Genomic DNA, 21,035 nt, shown 5'->3' with positions numbered 1-21,035 from the left:
CCTTTTCTGTGAAAACTGAACCACTGTTACTGAACACTGGCCAGATTACCAGTATCACTATTTGGATACTCTGGAACGCTTCCTGACAAGAGTATCCAACGGTTACTCTGGTGAGAAGGTTTTTCGGTGGGTGTTGTACAGTATTTGTCACAGCGGTACAAACCAATGAGAGGAGACACAACCTGTAGTTCATGTGTATGTTGACCAATCAGAGTGAGACTTATGAGAGATAGAGCTATATTCAGACATGGCAAAAAACTACACAACCCACAATCCTTTGAGAAAACTACAAGGGACAAGTCGGCACCCTTACTGCCCAATACCGTCATGTGCCTGTTAGTGCAATACATAATGATAATTCTATGCACCCTAACACACACACACACACACACACAAGGAAGCTGTAGGCCAAGTATGTGCAATATAGCATCATATTCTTACCTCATGTGGGTCATTTTATTTGAATGGCAAACTAAAGGGAATCAGTTGCAATAGTTTGTCTTGTGGTGCAATGTGTCAGCATTTCCATGGAAATATTAGATTATATCCTTTCATATTTCAAAGCTAACTGGCTAATTGTGTATAATATTGATAAGGCGTGTGAATGTTTGTGGACCTCTATCCAGTGTGCTGTCTTCTGATCTCCCTTGCCCTTCGGGCTGGATGTCATATGGGTGCTCCTTAAAAGGGGGCGATTTAAAAAATGTACTGTTAAGTTTGCTTCAACTGGCACGTACATGATGTCTGTTTCCCCCTGCTGTAGCATTCCTCACTGAAGCTAATGTGTACCTCACTTATTTTCCATCATTCTTTTGGGGGGGGCAGCAGGGGGCGTAGTGGGAGGAGGGAGAGGTTTAAAGCCCAGTGTGAGCATCCGCCCTGCTGAGGTATTTGAGCAATACACTACCCCTACCAGCCCACAGGGGGGCGCTGCTCTGTATCTGACCCTGAGCTTTGATCTGGCTGTGGAGGGGAGCAACAGAAAAGTCTTATCCACATTATTTTAGTAAAGGAATGCAAACAGATGCAAGCTGTTTTTCAGTCAAATGGACACAAATGTATCATTCACAATATCAAGCCAACCCTTTAATATCACACATTCAATTCTTACTGTCAGTGGTCGTCTGCAGTCAAGTCAGATTCAAACTGTATCCAGGTAACAGGTGTGCCATTGTAACCTGGGTTGTGTTGATGCTGATGGCACTTGCAGCAACCCATGTTAAAAGCTTGCCCAGGGGTGGAGCGGGATTTGATCCACCGACCTCCCGCTTCCAAAGCGCACACGCTAACCACCACTGTGCCGGAGCTGATTAACAGGCCTTTATACAGGGGAGTGAGTCTAACCAACCTACTGAGGAGTAGGTTGGTTACTTGTAGGTCCCCAGACCCCCATTTGAGAACCACTGGGTTACACCATCACACCCATCACAACATACTGCAGTTGCAACGCTGCTCTGTGTGGTTGTGCCTGTGTCTCTTCAGGTTTTTGATGATACAATGAGTGTAAGAGAAAATGAATAAACAAAAAGACAAAGGCAATCATTCATCTTTTAAAATCTATAAAAGGATTTTATTATCGGAGCTTGAAAAAATATAACTCACCTTAAAATACAAACAATTGGCATGTTTTTGTGTGAAAGTTATCTCACAATTGGCATGTTTTTGTGTGAAAGTTATCTATGTGTTTTTTCCCCAACAATATATTTATAAAATTTCAATTAGCAAATTAATACACAAATCCAAATTACAATTACAATACAAACAACCACCCTCCCCTCCCCACAACATTTGATTTAGCTGGGATCAAATTAACTTCAGTTCAGCTGAATTCAGGTACATCTTGTGTAATGTTCAGATAGTGAGGATGAAGTGGAGCAAATGTATCTGTGTTGTTGAGCTTCAATTAATGTTCTCAAAAAATAAATAAAAAATGTGTTCAGAGTTCATGGTTTCTCTCTTTTCCTCCAAGCATCAGTCAAAAATAAATACAGAAAACTAAGAAAGGAGAAGAAACAAATGGAGGGAGGTGGGGGTCATGTACTGTATGTAACATGTAAAAACATAGGCTTATCTCTGACTACTAGTGCTGGCCTGGGCGGAGTTGGTGGCCTCTTTGGTGGCTTCTCTGTAGCGCTGGCTCCAGCTCTGCGGGTCCTGGCCATGGAGCTGAGATGGAGAAAAGGACACCAAATCACCATGACTTACACTGGCAGGCAGGCACACCAGGCCCCCAGCATCAGGTCTCACTCAGCCTTGAAGCAAATTGAACATGGTGGCCAAGCTCGATATTGCAAGTCGCGCGGCGCCCCTGCTGTCCAGGGGAAACCGTCCCCCGCCCCCATACATTTACATGGGGAAAGCAGCAGTTGCAAAACTCTTGGAATTATTTTTTCTGGGTATCACTCAGAGTCAAAAACAACTCTTTTGATGATCAAGTTTTAGATTATGGGTTCAGTTTTCTTCAATTAAAGCCACCAAGAGCCGTTTCCTGGAGCTCCCTCTCTATGGCTCTGGCCATTATACCTCTGGGCCTGGGCTTGCTTGGGCTGTACATCACGGAAGTAATACAAGGAAGTTGAAACGTACGTACATACGTTCAAATGAACGGGCAGAGAATTTCCATAACGTCTTCATCTCTTTAATACATCCATGGCTCACACACTAGGGTGGGTGCGTGTGCGTGTGTGTGTGTGTGTGTGTGTGTGTGTGTGGGGGGGGGGGGGGGGGGGGGTCGGATCTTACCTCACCCATGAACTCCAGGATCTTTACTTTTGACACTTCCAATTCGGCACGTTGACCCCAGCGGAATTCATGCTCAATTGGCTCCGTGTGGGGGATTCGTACGTACTCCAGGTATCTGTGTGTACACACACACACACACACACACACACACACACACACACACACACACACACACACACAAAAGTTCTTGTATGTTTAGATATAGAGAGGCAAAGTGGATGTCACTTCCTGCTTCAGCACTGTACCAGAGATTTTCTTCCGCAATTTATTTTCCCATAGACATTTCGTAAAATGCTTATAAAAAATAGTTTTACTTGGTCAAACCAAACGGGTTCAGCTATATTTAGAATCGGGAGAGACCATAGAACATTTCACTCGGACCAAAACTTTAAAAAAATAATCAGAAAAAATATTTGTTTTAAACCCGCACTTTTTTTTACGTTTTGATCCGAGTTAAATGTTATGTGATCTCTCCTGTTTCTAAATATATCTGAACCGTTTGGTTTGAACAAGTACAACTATTTTTATAAGCATTTTACGAAATGTCTATGGGAAAAGAAATGGCAGATGAAACTCCCTTGTACAGTGCTGAAGCAGGAAGTGACGTTCCACTTTGTCTCTCTATAGAGCCTAAAATATCCTATACAACTAGTAGCTAGATGATTATATGCTAGAAAGAAATATATTACTGATTATCTTGCAGAAACCTTGTATCTCCAATCTTGCTAATTTCTTAACCGTGAGTGACAGCAGTGAACAGTCATTGTGTCCGATCTGTAGAAAATGTTTTATGACCCTGGCTGGGACTAAACCTAACCACAGAAAGACCATTCGTAGTGGCTTTTTTTTGTGTGCACAAATTTCTACTGAAAAATGATCCAGTCTTTCACACTTCCAGAATTGACTGTGAAGATATGAGGAATCTGCAGGACACTGACGATATATAACCTAAGTTAACATAAAGAAGTGAACAACAACGAAGTGCAACGATATATATACATTATTATAATGTATGGAGTCAGTGCTGGTCCAGCCGCTCTGCTGTAGCGGTCAGAGTCTTTTCCACTCTCCTGCTTGCTCTGTGGTGTGGTATAAACCAGAGTCTATGGTCTGACAGACACTGGCTCTGATCACACCAGTAACACTACTTGCAATTACATGGCGACGACTATACACACATCGATTGATCCCAGCCAGGCTTGAACCTGGGACCTTCTGTTTACAGACCCGCTGCATTAGACCACTGAGCCATAGAGACACTGCATGAAATAGGCCACGCCCATGACGGGGGAAAAGCTCCGTTCATTTCCAAACACCAGCGTCATTTTCCTTGAATTAAACACAGTTAAAAGCTGTTGTGTGGTGGGGTGCGCAGACAACAAATGTAAAAAAATCGCCAGTTAAAGTTTTTTTGTACTCCTGAGCAAAACAAGGAAGCCATTGAGAATTGGCGAGAAAAAAAAATGTGGATCTAGCTGTCAAGAAGTTGGAGTGTTCATCTTCCGTATATACGATCTTTTGGTGCAACACGCAACGATGCACGTGACATAGGAGAACGCCAGGATTGGAGAGGAGTTTGTGTTTTCCCCCATCTTGGGCGTGGTTTCTGAATGATGACGCGTTACGCAGTGTCTCTATATAGACACTGCATGAAATAGGCCACGCCCATCACGGGGGAAAGCTCCGTTCATTTCCAAACACCAGCGTCTTTTCCTTGAATTAAACATAGTTAAAAGCTGTTGTGTGGTGGGCTGCGCAGACAACAAATCGCCAGTTAAAGTTTTTTTGTACTCCTGAGCAAAGCAAGGAAGCCATTGAGAATTGGCAAGAAAAAAAATGTGGATCTAGCTGTCAAGAAGTTGGAGTGTTCATCTTCCGTATATACGATCTTTTGGTGCAACACGCAACGATGCACGTGACATAGGAGAACGCCAGGATTGGAGAGGAGGTTTCTGTTTCCCCCCGTCTTGGGCGTGGTTTCTGAATGATGACGCATTACGCAGTGTCTCTATCAGTGGTCTAAGGGGGAGGGGAGGTGCACAACAAAGTGAACATCTTCTTCATTTAACCAGCTGAGCAACCCATCTGCTTTGCAAGGAAGCGGGGAAAGCAATAAGAAAATCAAACCACATTAAAAACCGGTTCTCACCTTTGAAGCACGAACTCATCTGTGACCACGCGTTTAACGTCGCCAAACTCTTCGTGTTTCTCTCTGGAGAACGGCACAACAATAACACATGACCGTGCAATATGAACACATAAATAAAATATAGCCGCAAGCGGCGATGGGCGGGGTTCAAGCCTTGCGCAAATTGAACACCTAATAGTCCTTGAGGCAAATTTGAGGAGCACGTTCACAGTGAAACCGCCTCGGAGGCAAGATGTAAGGTACTTAGCTGCAGCTAGTCTCTTAAAACAGACTGTCTCATCTACATCCGGCGAATGCAGCTAAACAGTCTGTACGTTACACCCCCAGAACATGCACAAGGAAGTTGGGAAAAAAACCTTCAGACTGGAAGGAAGTTCGACAGAATCCGACCAATCACATCTGCTGTGTGTCCACGTGTGTCCACGGAAAAATATTCTGATTGGACTAATGAGTGGAAGACCCGCCTTTCTGCTTCCCATTCCGGTTGACGCATGCTTCTCCCCCACGAATTACAGACGGTATGGCGGAAGCATTTGAAAATTGCGGAAATTAACTCATCTGTTCTAAGAGACTAAGCTGCAGCCGCATCTAAACGACACACAACGACACAACTCACACCCTTTCTCTCTGGGAAATTGGCCATGATGTTGTTTGTGATTTTCACAAAGTGATACATCAAGGACAGGCTGATAAAAATAGCGGGGACATGGCCATTCATTTCCGTTTCTTAGAAATGTAAACTTTTCTCTGATTGGATCAAAATTGGAGCCGACCTCAAACTATCCAATCAGAGAAAAGTTGACATTTTTTAAGAAAGGGAAGGTCCAATGGCGATCCCTGTAAAGGACTATGTATTTTTTCACTCCGAATCCAATGTCGCCATCCGTGAGTCTGTATGAGTTACGGTTGCGGAGATACGTCCGCCCAGCCTGCAGGACTACAGGAGAGAGATAGAGGACAGTGGGTGGTTGGGGGTTTCAAGTCACTGAACAAACACTCTATTTCAGTGATTGCTGTCAGAATATAGAGCCATTTAACACTTATTGGAACACAAAAACATAGCTGAATGTAGCTTTAAGTAGTTATGGGTCGGCCTATGTGAGTAGATGCGGAACGTCCCAAGGAATCCAGGGAAAAAAAAGTTTGATTATAGACCCTACGGTTCAAAAGTTATGAACAAAAACATAAAGAGGGCTGTTATAGCGCCACCATCTTGTCAATTGGTGGAATTTTTTCGTGGATAGTAAAAGACCCCTCTGTGAACCTCCCTAACAAGTTTCGTAGCTGTACCTCGTATGGTTTCTGAGATAGAGCTAATTGAATGCGTTATTTTTCTCAACATCATTCTCTCTACCCAACATGCAACACTCCTGCTCAGAGTTGCTCTTAAGCTCTATTTATCTGGACAAATCTCACCGGATTCCTGTTTCCAGTACAATTTTAGCATGTGGTTTTTAACAAAGAAGAGCTGGAGTTGCTCAAAACATAATATGCAAATTAGAGTGAGACCATGAGTGATATACCCACTGTGATACAAGTATAGGTTTGTCTGATGCCTACATAAAAGTGTCAAGTGTCATACAAGAAGGAAGGCTGGCCATAATGACAATGAATCTGCACTTCCTGCCGCCCTTCAAAATCAAACAATTTAGAAGGTACAGGTACTGAATGCTGCTATAGCGCCCCCTTTTGGTGGAATTGCACCAAATTTGACACACATGGTCTAGGATGGTCTCCGAAGACCTCCTGCAAGTTTCGTGAAGATTCCTTAATCGGTCATGAAGTTATGACAATTTAGCTGTGAGGCCACGCCCTCTCTCAACTTTAACGATCAATATCTCTGAAACTAAAGTAGATTTTCAAAAATGCAAAAAGCACGGTTGTAGAGCTTGCTCCAAAGATGCTTCCTGGAGATTCTAGTGCAAATCGGTCAAACGGTCTAGGAGGAGATGCAAAAAATGTGTTTTCCAAACTTTTCCAAATATCTCAAAAATTTTCCAGGCGGACATTGAGGGTCCTTATGGCAAATTTGTAGAGCAGGTCCACCTGAACATCTGGAAAAAAAAAGTTTGAAAATCGGACCAACGGCGTGGAAGTTAAGGCCTTTAACGTAAAACCATCGATTATAGCGCCACCTTCAGGCTGATTCGAAAAATCTTTTTTGAGCACCTACCAGCCAACAATATCTGTCATTGGGCCAACTTTCAGGTCTCTACCATTTACCAACTCACGGGAATTTGCGTTGAGGCAGATGAAAAACAACAAGAATAATAATAATAATAATAATAATAAACCGGCACAAAAACAATAGGGTTTCAGCCCCTTCAGGGCTTGAACCCCTAAATATGATCGATGTGTCAAAAAGTCATTCATGATCTGGTGGCAAATGACATGCATACACACATAACGTGAGAGAAAGAACTCCTGCCTTACCCGGGGTCAACGCGTAGTTTCTTCAGCGTGTTCCAGATGAGGTCTGAAGCACAAAACATGACCAGATGTTTTTTTTTCACATGCTGTACACAGTACATTGCCATTTAACCTCATTATGAGGAGGACAACATGAAGATCCAGTGAATGGCTGGATAAATACATGGCTAGATGTTATGGTTGAGGAATGCAGAAAGACATATCACTCACTTTCTTTGACGACGCCTCCTTTCATGAAAACAATACCCAGGATCACAAAGAGCAGACCCATCTTCGGGTTGCTAGGGCTTTTACACACGGGGAAAACAAGCAGATGAAATTAATATACTGACATCTATACGCAGAAGATCATGCTGACAGGAAAATATATGCTTCAATTGAACACTTCATGCATTTCCAAGCAAAATTAATGCAATAACAGATACTTAAAGTCACATAAAGTTATGGATCCAAACAGATACTCACTTGCTCAAGGAGGCCCCTTCAGCTGTCTCCATCTTATTGATCAGCATGTACACGTGAGTTTTTGTGTCGATTTCGACCAGTTTCAGACCGTACACCTGTCCGAAAGAGTGGAAAAGAACAAAAATACAAAGAAAGAGATGGGGGGAATGTTGTGTTAGACGTTAAGAGAGAATTAAAAGACTGCCAAAGATGGGAGGGAGAGTGGCTGAGAAGGATTTTTCTTTGAAATCGGACTCTTTTTATGTGTGTGCAGATGCTCAGGTTGCCCCTGATCCCCTCAGTCTGTACACACCTGTGCAAAGGTACGCTCTACTCTCTTCATGATCTCAGGGAAGATGTTTCTGTACTCTTTCACCACATGTTTCACAATGTCTAGAGGATGGAGGAAGAGAGGGGATGGCAATTAGATCATTAAAATATACACATGATCAATCTTGTGTGTGTGTGTGTGTGTGTGTGTGTGTGTGTGTGTGTGTGTGTGTGTGTGTGTGTGTGTGCGCGTGTGTGTGTGTGTAAGGCTGGGTGTATCGTTTAAAAAAATACCAGTACCAATACCATTAACCTTAAAGTGATACTAAAACTAAAGTGATAACTAATAAGAGTACTTTATTCAATTTTTTTTTTTTTTTTTTTTTTTAACTACCAACTCCATCACATACACCGTGCTCGACCTCACTGCAACAGACTGTATGGGTTGTAGCTGCTGCTGCAGTGGGCCAATCACACATCACATAAAATCAAAGAACGCTTGCTGTGATTGGCTGCGAGCAAAACCATACAAATAAGTCAGTTTTTCTAGATCTGTGTACAAAAAGGATTGAATGCATGTATCGTTTGACTGGAGAAGTTTAATTCAATACTACTTGGTACTGGGTTATTTCAGTCGATACCTCTACGATACCTGTGTGTGTGTGTGATCATTTGTGTGACTCGTCATACCTGCTCGGCGGATGGGAATCTTCTTTTGGTCCCTCACTAGAAAGTACTGCACCACCTCTGCCATCTACAGGACAGATAGTCAAAGCGTGTGATAAAGCATTCAATAAAAGACCAAGATCAGCTTTTTCATTTGATGCTACACATGTGTGTGTGTGTGTGTGTGTGTGTGTTACCTTTTGGTCAACCTGTGCAACCGAAAGCTTCTCCAGTCCTTTCTGGACCTGTGTTGTACTCGGCTGAGTGAACGTCGTGTCATCGTCCTCCTCCTCCTCACCCTGCAAGGTGTCAGGGCGCTGAAACATACAAACACACTCTTAGAAACCTGTGTTAATGCGTTATCGCTATGCCATTATCAGAAAATATGACCAGGTGTGTTGTCACCTAGATGGGCCACCTAGGTTAATTCCATACCTAATTAGCATCGAAATTTGAGAAATAATACATCTTTACATATGCCTTTTCAGAATTTAGCATTGCATTAATGTATGTTCAGAGAAAAAAAAAAGTAATGATTCGGACATCAGGCTAATTTTTCTGTGGGTATCCTGGTATAACTGAAGTCACTGTGACGGATGGAGTAGCCTACAGTATGTAACTAGCAGTGACAGGGAGTAACGTTAGAGCTACAGAAGGGATGACAGACAAATTAAAGGTTTCTAAATGTCACGGATTCCAAAAATTTGAGTATATACATTTTCTATCTGGGATCATTTCAAGTGATTTTTAATTCTAGAGACGTTCAGCTATATCCTCATTTTGCTGATCCAGGATAGCTAGCATGTGATGTGTAACGTAAACACTGCATGTCTTGTCTTACCCGCGCTTTGCTCTGAGAAGAGCTCTGTGTGTTGGACAGTCTCTTTCTCTGCGACATGCTGGCAGTTTATCTTCTGGGCAACGAATACAAAAATCACCACTCTCAATTCTTGCTACCTGTGACATTAAAACAAACGGTCAATTCAGTGTGCTGCTTATGGCTTTACGACGATTTTTGTCTACAAGAACTGATTTAAGACAATTGCGTGTCATGCAATGTGTATTTTTGGACCGCAAATAAACACGGAAGTGACACAGATAAGCTAACGTGAAAGCTACGGTTAGCTGTACCCAAACAAAGAGACTAGACTAACTACTTAAACCAAAATACGGAGCCCCTAATATGACGTGGAAGATTTTTTTCATTATCTCGTGGCCATGCATTAGTAACTTGTGGCCACGACTTAGTAACTCGTTCCCACGACTTAGTAACTCATTCCCACGACTTACTTATCTCGTTCCCACGACTTAGTAACTCGTGGCCACGACTTAGTAACTCGTGGCCACGACTTAGTAACTCGTGGCCACGACTTATGTAAGTCGTGGCCACAACTTACTTATGTCGTGGCCACGCATTAGTAACTCGTGGCCACGACTTACTAAGTCGTGGCCACGAGTTACTAATGCGTGGCCACGACATAATTAAATAAATCTTGATGTCACCACACAGCCACCGTACCAAAACAATAACAGACAACAATAAACATGCAATCCAAACTTGAGTCTCAGCAGACTACAGCACAAATTCACAACCTGAGTATAGGAATCGATTGCATCGTCCTCTGCAAACTTCTGATAATGTTCCTTTACTCCGCTCGTATGATTTTAATGATTGAATGTGAGGCGCACGTTGATGACGTATATCCGCGGTCGTGTAGTCTGGGCACCTTTCATCCCGCTTTTTGTCATGGGGCGTAAACCACGGAACCAGAATGAACACCGGAAGGCAGTGCGCCAAAATACGTCTTTGTTGCCGTTAGCTTGACGTCTCTTGCCTCGATTAATTGTCTGATGCAAAGCTTCTGTATTGGCTTAAAAGATGTGAGATTGTGAATCCGCAATGTTTCTAAAAGAACTTCTTCAAAAACTTCGTTCAGTACGTCCATCTTTTGTTTTGTTGTTTGCCGTTCTGATACTTGGATCAAATTGTCAAGTTAACATGAAAGTTGACGAGCTAGAAACGCTGCCCATCCGGTCTAGGGCGGGCTCTAGGCCGGAACCAGGTAGGGTGACAAAATCAATTGTGAGCGGAAGCCAGGCTCTGGTGACGCGAGGTTAGCGGTCGTGTGTGTTGTGTGCGTGCGCACACTTTTTCAACAGAAACAACCCCATTAAATGCAATGCATGATAAAATGCATAATATGAGATCATTTAAAAATAAATGGTGCGTAACATTGCTGGGTTAATGGTGCATAAAGTCTAATTTATTCTTCATCAATTTCAATGCATCTTTTGGAGAGGCCAGCCAGCGCCACTTGAGAAACACGCAAACCTATCCTACTTCAAGGCTCACAGCCAGAGGTCGCTGTTGCTGTAGGTTATTTGAGAGAGAAGAGAGAAAGAGAGTACAGCTGTTTACACGCTTTAGAGATCTTCTATTGTATGCCCATTGCCCATGCTCAAGTTAACTACGCTTATGTATATTATCTGATTGCAATGTTACATAGCTGTTTACACAGCTCCTTAGTATATATTTAATTGTAAGCAGGGGTGTAGTGGTAAATACAGAGGTGGGTAAGCTATCCAAGGTGAGTAGTTTACCCACCTTGTTTTCCCTCATTGATTTATATAGGTGATCTGAAAATAGGTGAGTAAACTATCTGCCTCATCTCAAAAGGTGGGTAAACTGCATGTACTCACGTTTACCCTCCACTACGCCCCTGAAAGCATACTCTTAAGCTAACTTATGTGTATTATATTTGAGTGCAAAGTTGCACTTCTTTATTCTCCTATATCTTTAACTGTACGCACATTTTTGCTTTTGTTTTCATTTTACACTTGCTTTGGCAATGTATATGTATGTTTCTCATGCCAATAAAGCCCCTTTGAATTGAATTGAGAGCGAGAGAGACAGACAGAATATACCATGAAGTAAGAAGAGGTCATTAACTCACTAGTAAAGTAATAGCCTACTAGATGCGTGTTTTTTTAATAGCTATAGGCGCAATTTCAAATGTTTATGTTGTCTAACATAATCCCCCCCCTCAGCCTTAAAACTCCTTATATAAGGATTTTTTTTAAATGTCTATGGAGAAAATGAATGGGAAACTCACTACCTGGACAAGAGACTGTTCAGCTGTATAAAGTACAAATATGCATAATTCTCTGATCATATACAATTGTTCCATACATGGCAGCAAGGCAAGGCACGTTTATTAGTATATGGCACATTAGACAGAATTAAAAGTGCTTTACATAAAATGGATAAAAGAAAAGAGCACAGAGGGGTGAAAAAGGCACAGATGATTTGATTGTCGATACAAAAGACATTGAAGGACAACTGTTTCCAAAATATAAGATAATGCAAATAATGTTTAAAGCAAAATCAAAGTCACTCCCATTCTCTGTGCAAAAGTTATTTTCAATATGGGACAGCAAGTACGATCTAAGAGGTGTGTGCAAGTTTAATGTGCAAAAAGCTAAAAAAGAGATTAAAAGGAGATGTGTTTCCACTGTTGGGGTGAAAGTTTGGAATGATGCACATATAAATTTGAAGATGTGTAATTCGCTTTTGGTTGTCAAATGAATGGTTTGTGAAGCTCTTTTTGAGCGTTATAAGTGTGCATGAATTTTCTGATGCCGTTTAACTTTTTTCTGTGTTGTAAACATAGGGGGTTGTAAATGACTTTTCTGTTGTTTTTCGTTCATTTTGGAGGAGAGCTTAATTGATTAGAAATGAGGTCAGGCATAATATAAGCATTTAGCTTCTGCCTGAGCCTGTTCAGTCTCTGGTTGTTGACTTTGTTTATACTGTGATGTTGTTATGTATAATGACTGAATAAATTACAAATTACAAAACAAATTACAAAAATGGTCCCTGTTGTCATAAAAACAAGACAGAGAGTAACACATGCATGACAGTAACACATGCATGACATAAAACCTCCAAAACATCAAACAACAAAACTCCAGTCGAGGGGTAGGTTGGGTGAGTTGCTAGGGTTGATGCGGGTGGTGGGAGGGGGCAGGGTCAAGGAATGGGGCCAGGGCTAAGTTAAAGGGGAATACAGTAGCTAGGATGGAGTTGTAGAAGCGGGGGTGAAGTGCACATGAAGTGACATAAAGCTAGCGGGGGTGACGCATGCATAAAGTGCCATATGGCTAAACAACACTGAGCTCACGCTATGGATGCAACGGTATGAGCTTTTGACGGTATGATAACCTTGGACAAAAATACCACAGTTTCACGGTATCCCAGTGTTGCGGACCATTTGTGTTTTTACAATAGCCAAAATATTCCCATACAGCCGACGTCGTCTTTTTAGATGGGGGAAAGTTCAGGGGGGTCCTTGCGGCTCCTCTCTACTGTGCTCTAGTCTAGGTAGGCATGCAGCCAGGGGGAGGGGCCGCGTAAGCTGCACTGTGCAAGCAACCCGGGCACTTTGTTTTGGGGAAAACAGCTGATACTGTGGGGAAGGTATGACGGCAAATTTGAGTGGTTTTGATACCGTGACGTTTTCAAACCGCGATCTCTAGGTCACGCATAAGAAACGGCTCCAGTGTCACAAGGACACCTACCAGGAAATCCTTGCCCTCTGACGTCGTCACTAAACTCAGGAGATACCTCATCTGTTTCTGCTTGGGAGATATTGATCGGACAGTATCGCCGTTTTCTTCGGTGATCATGTTCACGCTCAGGAGGTGATCCAAGACTTGATCGACCGTGTTGACTCTCTGGATCAGGTTCAGTTTGTGTATGTCGATAGAGTGCCTCGCTGAGGAGAAAGAAAATGAAAAATTACTCATTAGGTGATTGCACTGCCCGCCACCGTTTTATGGCGGCGGGCATAAACTACTTTTCAATGACTCATGAAAGTCAGTGAAAATTGGACTGACTATGAATATGTGCTATTATGATTATGCTGCTATGTTGTCTTGACTATGAATTGGGGTGTTTTATGTCTGGAGCACTGGACCAAATGAATTTCACTGTGTGGGAGAATACAGTTGATCTGAATCTGAATAACAATATATTATAAATACAGCTAAGGCCATAACAGCAAGCAAGCTAACTATTAGAAATTAGAATTAGCTAACTACAATACCTCATACCTGTAATTGGAGAGGGGTCTGCACCTAAGCGCACAACTGCGCCAAGCGCAGGCCAGTTGGGCAAGTAAGGCCGCGCCTCAAGGGCGGGACATACAACGTGCGCGCTTCCAACCGCAAGGGCCGTGCGGCCAATATGACGTCATCGCGGTGGGGGCGGGGTCACCGCAGTGAGGCCACCGCACCACATTTATTGACCCATATGGTTTCTCTTTCTTTTCCAACTGTTCGTTTTTAGTCATTTCAAGTAATGTGCTGTGTTGAGAGAAAGATCTAGGCCTATTCAATAAAAACAAGATTGGCGATTCTATTCATGTGCTGATACAATCATTTGAAAGTGAAACTGAACATAATGGCATTCCCTTGGCTTTTAATTGCGTTTCATTGACTTTATCATGGGTCATTCACTGTACTATGTGAACAGCGGTGCTCTGAGCAGCGCTCTTGAGTATGAAGACCTCGGCCCCAGCGCGGAGTGCGCTCCCGGTTTGTGGAGCTCCGCCTCGCGCTGCCTTCCTGGAGTATGTCCTAAGCTTTACTGTCCGAGCTGCGTATGTGAGCCAGCGTAGCGGGCGAGCCCCAGCAAGGAAACCAAAGAAGGACTTTGTTTGTTCAATTGTTCACTACTCAGAAACCGGCATGTAAAATATATTGGTCTTACGGGGGGCGTCTTCCCTTCTCCCCAGTCTCTCCACCCGGCCAGTAAGGCTCTCCATCTGGGAAAACAGGCTCTCCCCTTCAGGCAGGTTCCTGAAGTCCTTCAGGATCTCTGATATACGACGCAACTCCACCACCTACACACACACACACACACACACACACACACACACACACACACAATGGGCTTTGATTCACACATGGCTCAAAAAGAACACCTGTATAAGTGTGTGTTGTTGTGTGTAAATGTGTCTTACAAGAGGCATCTGTTCAGCAGCTTCATCACACCTCCGAGTCAGACACTTCACCTTTTCGTTCAGGCTCTTCAGCTCCATGTCGATGGGTTTAAGACCTAGATACTCCTCGTCATGCACGACCAGACTGAAGTCTATGCCCTCGAGCTGAAGAGTGATAAATATAAGCATGAGAGGGAGTGCTGTTGTACTGTAAATCAGCACCGCTGTGATTCACTTGTAGATAATGTAAATGACACAAATACTCTTCTTTACACAGGGTTTTATGTGTACTCGCAAGGACGTGGGGGGACACAGGGGACATGTCCCCTCCACTTTTTCAGAAGGCACTTTTTTCAATTTGGCTGACATTACTGTCTTCAAAGGCTGCGACGTGGCAAAGTTGGGCAAAATTTTGGCAAGGGAAAACTGGTCCAGGGACTCTGGACCTCTCACCTCAATATATCTGAATGACAATGGGTTCTATGGGTACCTATGAGTCTCCCCTTTCCAGACATGCAGCCCACTTTATACTAATCCCATCCAGTTTTGGGGGAAAACCATTCAGTTTTTTACCTGCAGTGTTATTTTCACCTATTCTATTTGAATATTACTGCATACTGGGTTCCCTAAACAGCCTTGGAATGGCATAAATTGGGTATGACTGGAAAGCTGAAACTCTTGTGGATTTAATGAGCCCCAATTGTATTAATGTATGATGATGTTAGTCCCCATAGTAGCCATTTTTCATTGTAGTGAGACCATGTATTTAAACTTGACCTCACTGTATAAAATGACCTACTGTGACCTCTAGGATGTCATATCAAAACTATGGAAAAAAACATGATCAAGTTTAGTTCTACTTCTGTCCCTGTGTACATGGAAATTAAACCATAGGAAAAATCCCTAACTGAAAGGGATTTTTGTCTTTTTATTTTTTTATATTGCTATCAATGTGAAAACAGCGTTGACTAGCCTGTTCGCGGTAGCTGTTAGTGGCAAAAGTATGAAGGATACTTGTCAGAACATATTTCATTGCAGGATGATGTTGTGTGTTGGTGTGGCTACACCTTAAAATCAAATAGCCTACGTGTTTGATTTTAAGATATTTTTTTTACCTCAAAAATAAATAGGCTATTTACCCCTGTTTAGCCCAATGTTTTTGTGTCTTTTAATCAATCACCTAAATATCATATTATATTATCATATATTCTCTTAATTGTATTATATGATCTAATTTGATATCTTATATTGTATAATATATCATCTATATATAGATAGATTTATATACAGATCCTTTCCAAAAAATTTGAATATCATGGAAATATCATGGCATCGAGGCAGTAATTAAAGCAAAAGGATTCCCGACCAAGTATTGAGTGCAGGCATGAACATAACAAAATTTTGGGGGGTTTTATGAGCTGGAAGCCAGACTTATGCAAAGTTAAACAAATAAATACGGTACTTGAACTACTTTGTGTGTAATGAATCTATATATCTATAAAAGTTTCACTTTTTGAAAGGAATTATGGAAAAAAACTAACTTTTCCATGATATTCTAATTTTTTGGAAAATATCTGTATAGCCTATATACAACTGGATCTGATCAGTGTTGTAGCTACATTACCGGGGCAGCAGGGAAATTGGCCAAGTACAATTGGGGAGAAAAATGGGGGGCAGGGGGGTGTCACATGTAGACATTTTTGTACAAATTCACATGCCTAAATTCCTCGCCACCCCTCAAGGCATGCAAGCTGAAGTACGTCGGTTTCTCAAGTTATGATAGATTCACAATGGCGTGCATATGTTTATAAATGAGTTTGCTATATAAATAAAGCAAATAGAAAACCATGGCACTATAGAGCAGGCTACCAGAGTTTACTCATAAACTGATGGAAACACACACCTCAGCAATCTCGTTGGACAGGCCTTCGAAGAAGTCCGGGGACTTTTCTTCCAGTGCGTTAGCCAGAGCTCTAATTTTACAGAGGTTGTCTTCCAAATCCTCCCTTTTCACTTCGCAGGTTCCAGAATGCATGACCTTGTTCCTTACATCTTTCACCTATAATACCACAGGGGGAAAAATATACAGGACACATTCCATAGGTCAGAGAAAGATCATTTATTTAAATATGCATTTATTAGATCCTGCGCAAACATGAACAGTTACCTGTGTACATAAAATGTCCTCCACTAATTTGAAGTCCTCGCATTGGGTCATAAGGGCGAGGTAGGCATAGAGGTCAAAATCGCTAGCTGAATTGTGGACCTTATAGCCATATGGCATATAGACCTGTAAAACAAACACAATACAAACAATCTTGAAAGGTTCTACATTTTCTATATTAGCAAGTTTCAGGCAATGGTTAGATGGAAAGACAGATATAGGAAGGTCTCATGGGGGGGGGGGGGTGTTAATGAGTACATTTACATGCACACAATATTCCGGTTTTTGCCCATATTCGGAAAAAGACACTATTCCGACTAAACGAATAATCCACTAATATTCCTGTTTACATGCAGCCGTAGCTCGCCCTACCATGTGGGGGAGAGAGAGAGATGCAGGTAGAGTCAGCTGAGTTTTTCTGTTCAGAACAGAGGAGCGCTGACTATATTCTTAGTAGCATCATCTGGTCCATTTCAGGAGCTTGCTGGTGAAAAGTTTGGGGTTGCGATATCCTAGTTTTTAATGTAAACGTAGGCTACGTTGTTGGGCCAGAGTCTGTTATAAGAGGTGCATCCTCTGACATTGAGGGGGCGAAGACCTACAAATACCTGGGAGTACTTCTGGAAAGCAAGCTGGACTGGTCGCAGAACACAGACACTATCTACCGGAAGGGGCAGAGCTGGCTCTTCTTCCTAAGGAGGCTGAGGTCCTTTGATGTGTGCAGTGAAATGCTGCACATGTTCTACAGATCGGTGGTGGCTAGTGTCCTCTTCTACACTGCAACCTGCTGGGGAAGCAACGGTAAGGAGAAGGACACTAGTCGGCTGGATAAGCTTGTGAAGAAGGCTGGCTCAGTCCTCGGTAGAAGGCTGGACTCCCTGGGGACTGTAGTGGAGAGAGGCATACACCACAAGGTGCAGGCCATAATTTCAGCCATCCTCTCCACACCACCCTGACAGGCCAGAGAAACAGCTCCTCTCACTGCGCTGCACGACGGAACGCTTCAGGAGGTCCTTTGTCCCCACAGCCATCAGACTGTACAACTCTGCCAGTGGCAGGGCCTCATGACCTGACTGGACTCTGGTGCAATTTATGAATCAATTGCATTACATGCGTGGACTCTGTGCGATAACGGAAACTGGAACTGGAGCAATTTTCATAATTTTTTACTGCACTGACTTTTTAATAATATAATTTTTTATTGGCACTTTTTTATCCGATTCAATTATTTTTAACAATTTTTTCTCTATGACCCCATGTCGTTTTTATGTTTTTATCTATTTTCAAGATAACACTGGTTTTAACCCCTGTGCGCACTTTATTCCTCTCTTCTAATGTGTTTTGTCATTTTAATCTGTGTTTTATATGTTTTTATCAGACTGTATGAGCTGCTTGGACACCCGCATTTCCCCTAGGGGATCAATAAAGTATCTATCTATCTATCTATCTATCTATCTATCTATCTATCTATCTATCTATCTATCTATCCTATGGAGAGATATATCTATCTATCTATGTATGTATCTCTTCTGTGTTTCTCAACTCCTCCTGATCAGAAATGTGGGCTTTCCTTTTCGCATGCCAGAGATGATGGATTATATGATGATTATATCGCCTCTTAACGCTTCTAGCACACATCAGTTGACCGCAAACATGCAAGATGCGTCACAAACTGCGGTAAAAACCCTGATTGAGACGCATATTCCGAATGCGCTGTATACATGATCAAAGAATCCTCCGAAAACCTGAATAATACTGGAATAACCCAGACGTCTTAATCGGAAAATGCTAAATTCGGAAAAAAGGCAAATTCGGAAAATGCAACTGGAATATGCTGTTTACATGACCCTTATCAAATTCAGAATATTGTCATTTTCCGAATAATAGTGGAATATTGTGTGCATGTAAACGTAGTCATTGTGTTGAAAGGCTGAATTTGAAATCACTTTTTGGGTTTGCTTGTTGGATTGGTACCTACCTTAGCCACTTCCCACTTCTCTGTGGGCAGCAGGTTGAGTGTTAAGTTGATCCAGTTGAGCTTTCCACGGCTGGTCCTGGCGTGTTTCTCAATAATCACCTTTCTCCAAGCCAAACACAACTCACACCCCGGAGGATTCTGCAATGAGCAACACAAAAGGAGAATCAAAGTGAATTCATCAAAAATAAACCAGGCTGTTATGTAGGACCAAGAGAGTAAAAAAAAAAGTTGAGCTGAAATGCAAAATGACTAACTATTTTAGATCATATCCCTGGTCCTAATTGTCCATGAGCCAAGACCCCCCAAAAAGTGGGTGGGCAATTTCTAGCTGTGTTTTTTTTACTTGCTATACATCTCCAGGGAGTTTTATGTGTGTGTGTGTGTGTGTGTGTGTATATATATATATATACACACACACACATCAAATACATCCCTATACACAAGCACACACCCTAGTCTAATGGATCATGTAGGCTATAGCTGTGGTTCCCAACCACCAGGCCAAAGACCGGTACCGGGGCTGCAGCGCATTTGGTACCGGGCCGCGAGCCGGTCCATTTTTTTTTTTTTTTACAAACTACAAACATAAATAAACGTCAACTTGAAACTATGTTTCAACTACCACACAGCCTATAATATTATAGCCTACGTTTATAATATATATATATGCATATATATATATATATATATATATATATATATATATATATATATATATATATATATATATATTAGAATTGACAACCGGACCGCAACTTTTTCTTACATCTATCTACCGGTCCGCGACACAAAAAAGGTTGGGAACCCCTGGGCTATAGGATTCTTCATGAACACAATCCCTGTGCCTGCACCCCAAAATGATTTATAAAACTAAAGCCAAAGCAACATTGATTTTAGTCACCTTTTGACGATTCCAGTCGTTAGAGTCACAGTTCATGTCACACTGCCCATTCATGTTGACCATATCGCGCAGAGCCTGGTGGACATTTTCGGCTTTCTTCTCCATGTACTTGTCAAGGTATATTTTCACACACATCATAGCTATGACGGTTTTGAGCCAATTCTTATATTCTTGACCTTGCAAGTGCAACCTCTGCAAGGACAGCGTGTTACCCATGGCAGTGTTTCTGTGGGACAGAGTGTGGCATACATTAGAACAGGGATACTGAACTTTCTTTGCCCAAGGTCCACTTTTGTAGAATGATAGGAGGCCAGAGGCCAGTTAACAAACATTCTAAGCAAAATGTTGTTGTCGGGCAAAGGTCTACTTGGATTCAGAAATCATGGAAAAGGGGGTACTGAAGCCAAAGTAGTTTGGGACCCACTTAAAACTGCAATGATTAATCAATCGACAGAAAATTTATCGACAATTATTTTGATAATTGATTAATCGTTATGAGTACAATTTTCACAAAATTATCTGATTCCAGCTTCTTAAATGTGAATATCTTCTGGTTTCTTTACTCCTGTATGACAGTAAACTGATATTATCTTTGAGTTGTGGACAAAACAAGACATTTGGGGATGTCATCTTGGGCTTTGGGAAACACTGATCGTCATTTGCTACCATTTCCTGACATTTTGTAGTAGACCAAACAGACGGAGCTTTTGGAGTAAAGCATGCAAGTTTTTTATGGATATATCAGGGATAAATAGTTAATGTTACATGACGTTCGCTTCAAAGCTATAATTACTGTGCCATGACTGGCATCTTACCTTTGTTTTTCGAAGCAGAATGGACTGTAGTTGAACGCAGTCCGAAATACAACCCCGCCAAATTCTGAACATGAATCACGTCATCAACGTGCGTCGACGCACGTTGATGACGTATACCCGCGGCCGTGTGTGTGTGTGTGTGTGTATGTGTGTGTGCGCGCGTGTGCGTGTTGTGTGTGCGCACTTTTTCAGAGAGAGAGAGAGAGAGAGAGAGAGAGAGAGAGAGAGAGAGAGAGAGAGAGAGAGAGAGAGAGAGAGAGAGAGAGAGAGAGAATACTATAAAGTAAGAAGAGGTCACTAACTCACTAGTTAAGTAGCCTAATAGCCTAGATGCGTGTTTTTTAATAATAGCTATAGGCGCAATTTCGTATGTTTATGTTGTCTAACCCCCCCCCCCCCCTCCCCGCAGTGAAGGCAAAGTCCAGTGACGTGGCTACAGACAGACAGACAGACACACAGACAGACAGACAGACA

The 21,035-nt window shown here is 42.2% G+C and overlaps 2 protein-coding genes across 2 annotated transcripts; both read right to left on the bottom strand.

Moving 5' to 3' along the window:
* Positions 1–138: 138 nt before the first annotated feature.
* LOC310794952 (non-structural maintenance of chromosomes element 3 homolog) lies at positions 139–9,599 on the bottom strand (the record flags this gene model as incomplete). Its single annotated transcript, XM_083656979.1, has 10 exons — positions 139–2,166; positions 2,743–2,857; positions 4,892–4,954; positions 7,325–7,367; positions 7,532–7,608; positions 7,787–7,881; positions 8,079–8,158; positions 8,726–8,789; positions 8,899–9,018; positions 9,543–9,599. The coding sequence occupies 10 exons, from the start codon at positions 9,597–9,599 to the stop codon at positions 2,068–2,070; spliced, it is 813 nt and encodes a 270-aa protein (XP_083513105.1). The 3' UTR covers positions 139–2,067.
* Positions 9,600–11,897: 2,298 nt separating this feature from the next.
* On the bottom strand, positions 11,898–20,618 carry LOC310794602 (uncharacterized protein CXorf38 homolog). The gene is made up of 8 exons (XM_083656588.1): positions 20,562–20,618; positions 19,747–19,972; positions 18,846–18,983; positions 16,871–16,993; positions 16,607–16,762; positions 14,725–14,868; positions 14,472–14,604; positions 11,898–13,476 (listed from the first exon to the last, which is right to left on the bottom strand). Exons 2-8 carry the CDS (start codon positions 19,960–19,962, stop codon positions 13,220–13,222), a joined length of 1,167 nt encoding a protein of 388 aa, XP_083512714.1. The 5' UTR covers positions 19,963–19,972; positions 20,562–20,618; the 3' UTR covers positions 11,898–13,219.
* Positions 20,619–21,035: the final 417 nt, after the last annotated feature.

The sequence above is a fragment of the Poromitra crassiceps genome (assembly GCF_964638095.1).
Source record: "Poromitra crassiceps genome assembly, chromosome: 20".
In the NCBI taxonomy this organism is placed as follows: domain Eukaryota; kingdom Metazoa; phylum Chordata; class Actinopteri; order Beryciformes; family Melamphaidae; genus Poromitra; species Poromitra crassiceps.
This window is presented reverse-complemented; position numbering and strand designations above follow the sequence as displayed.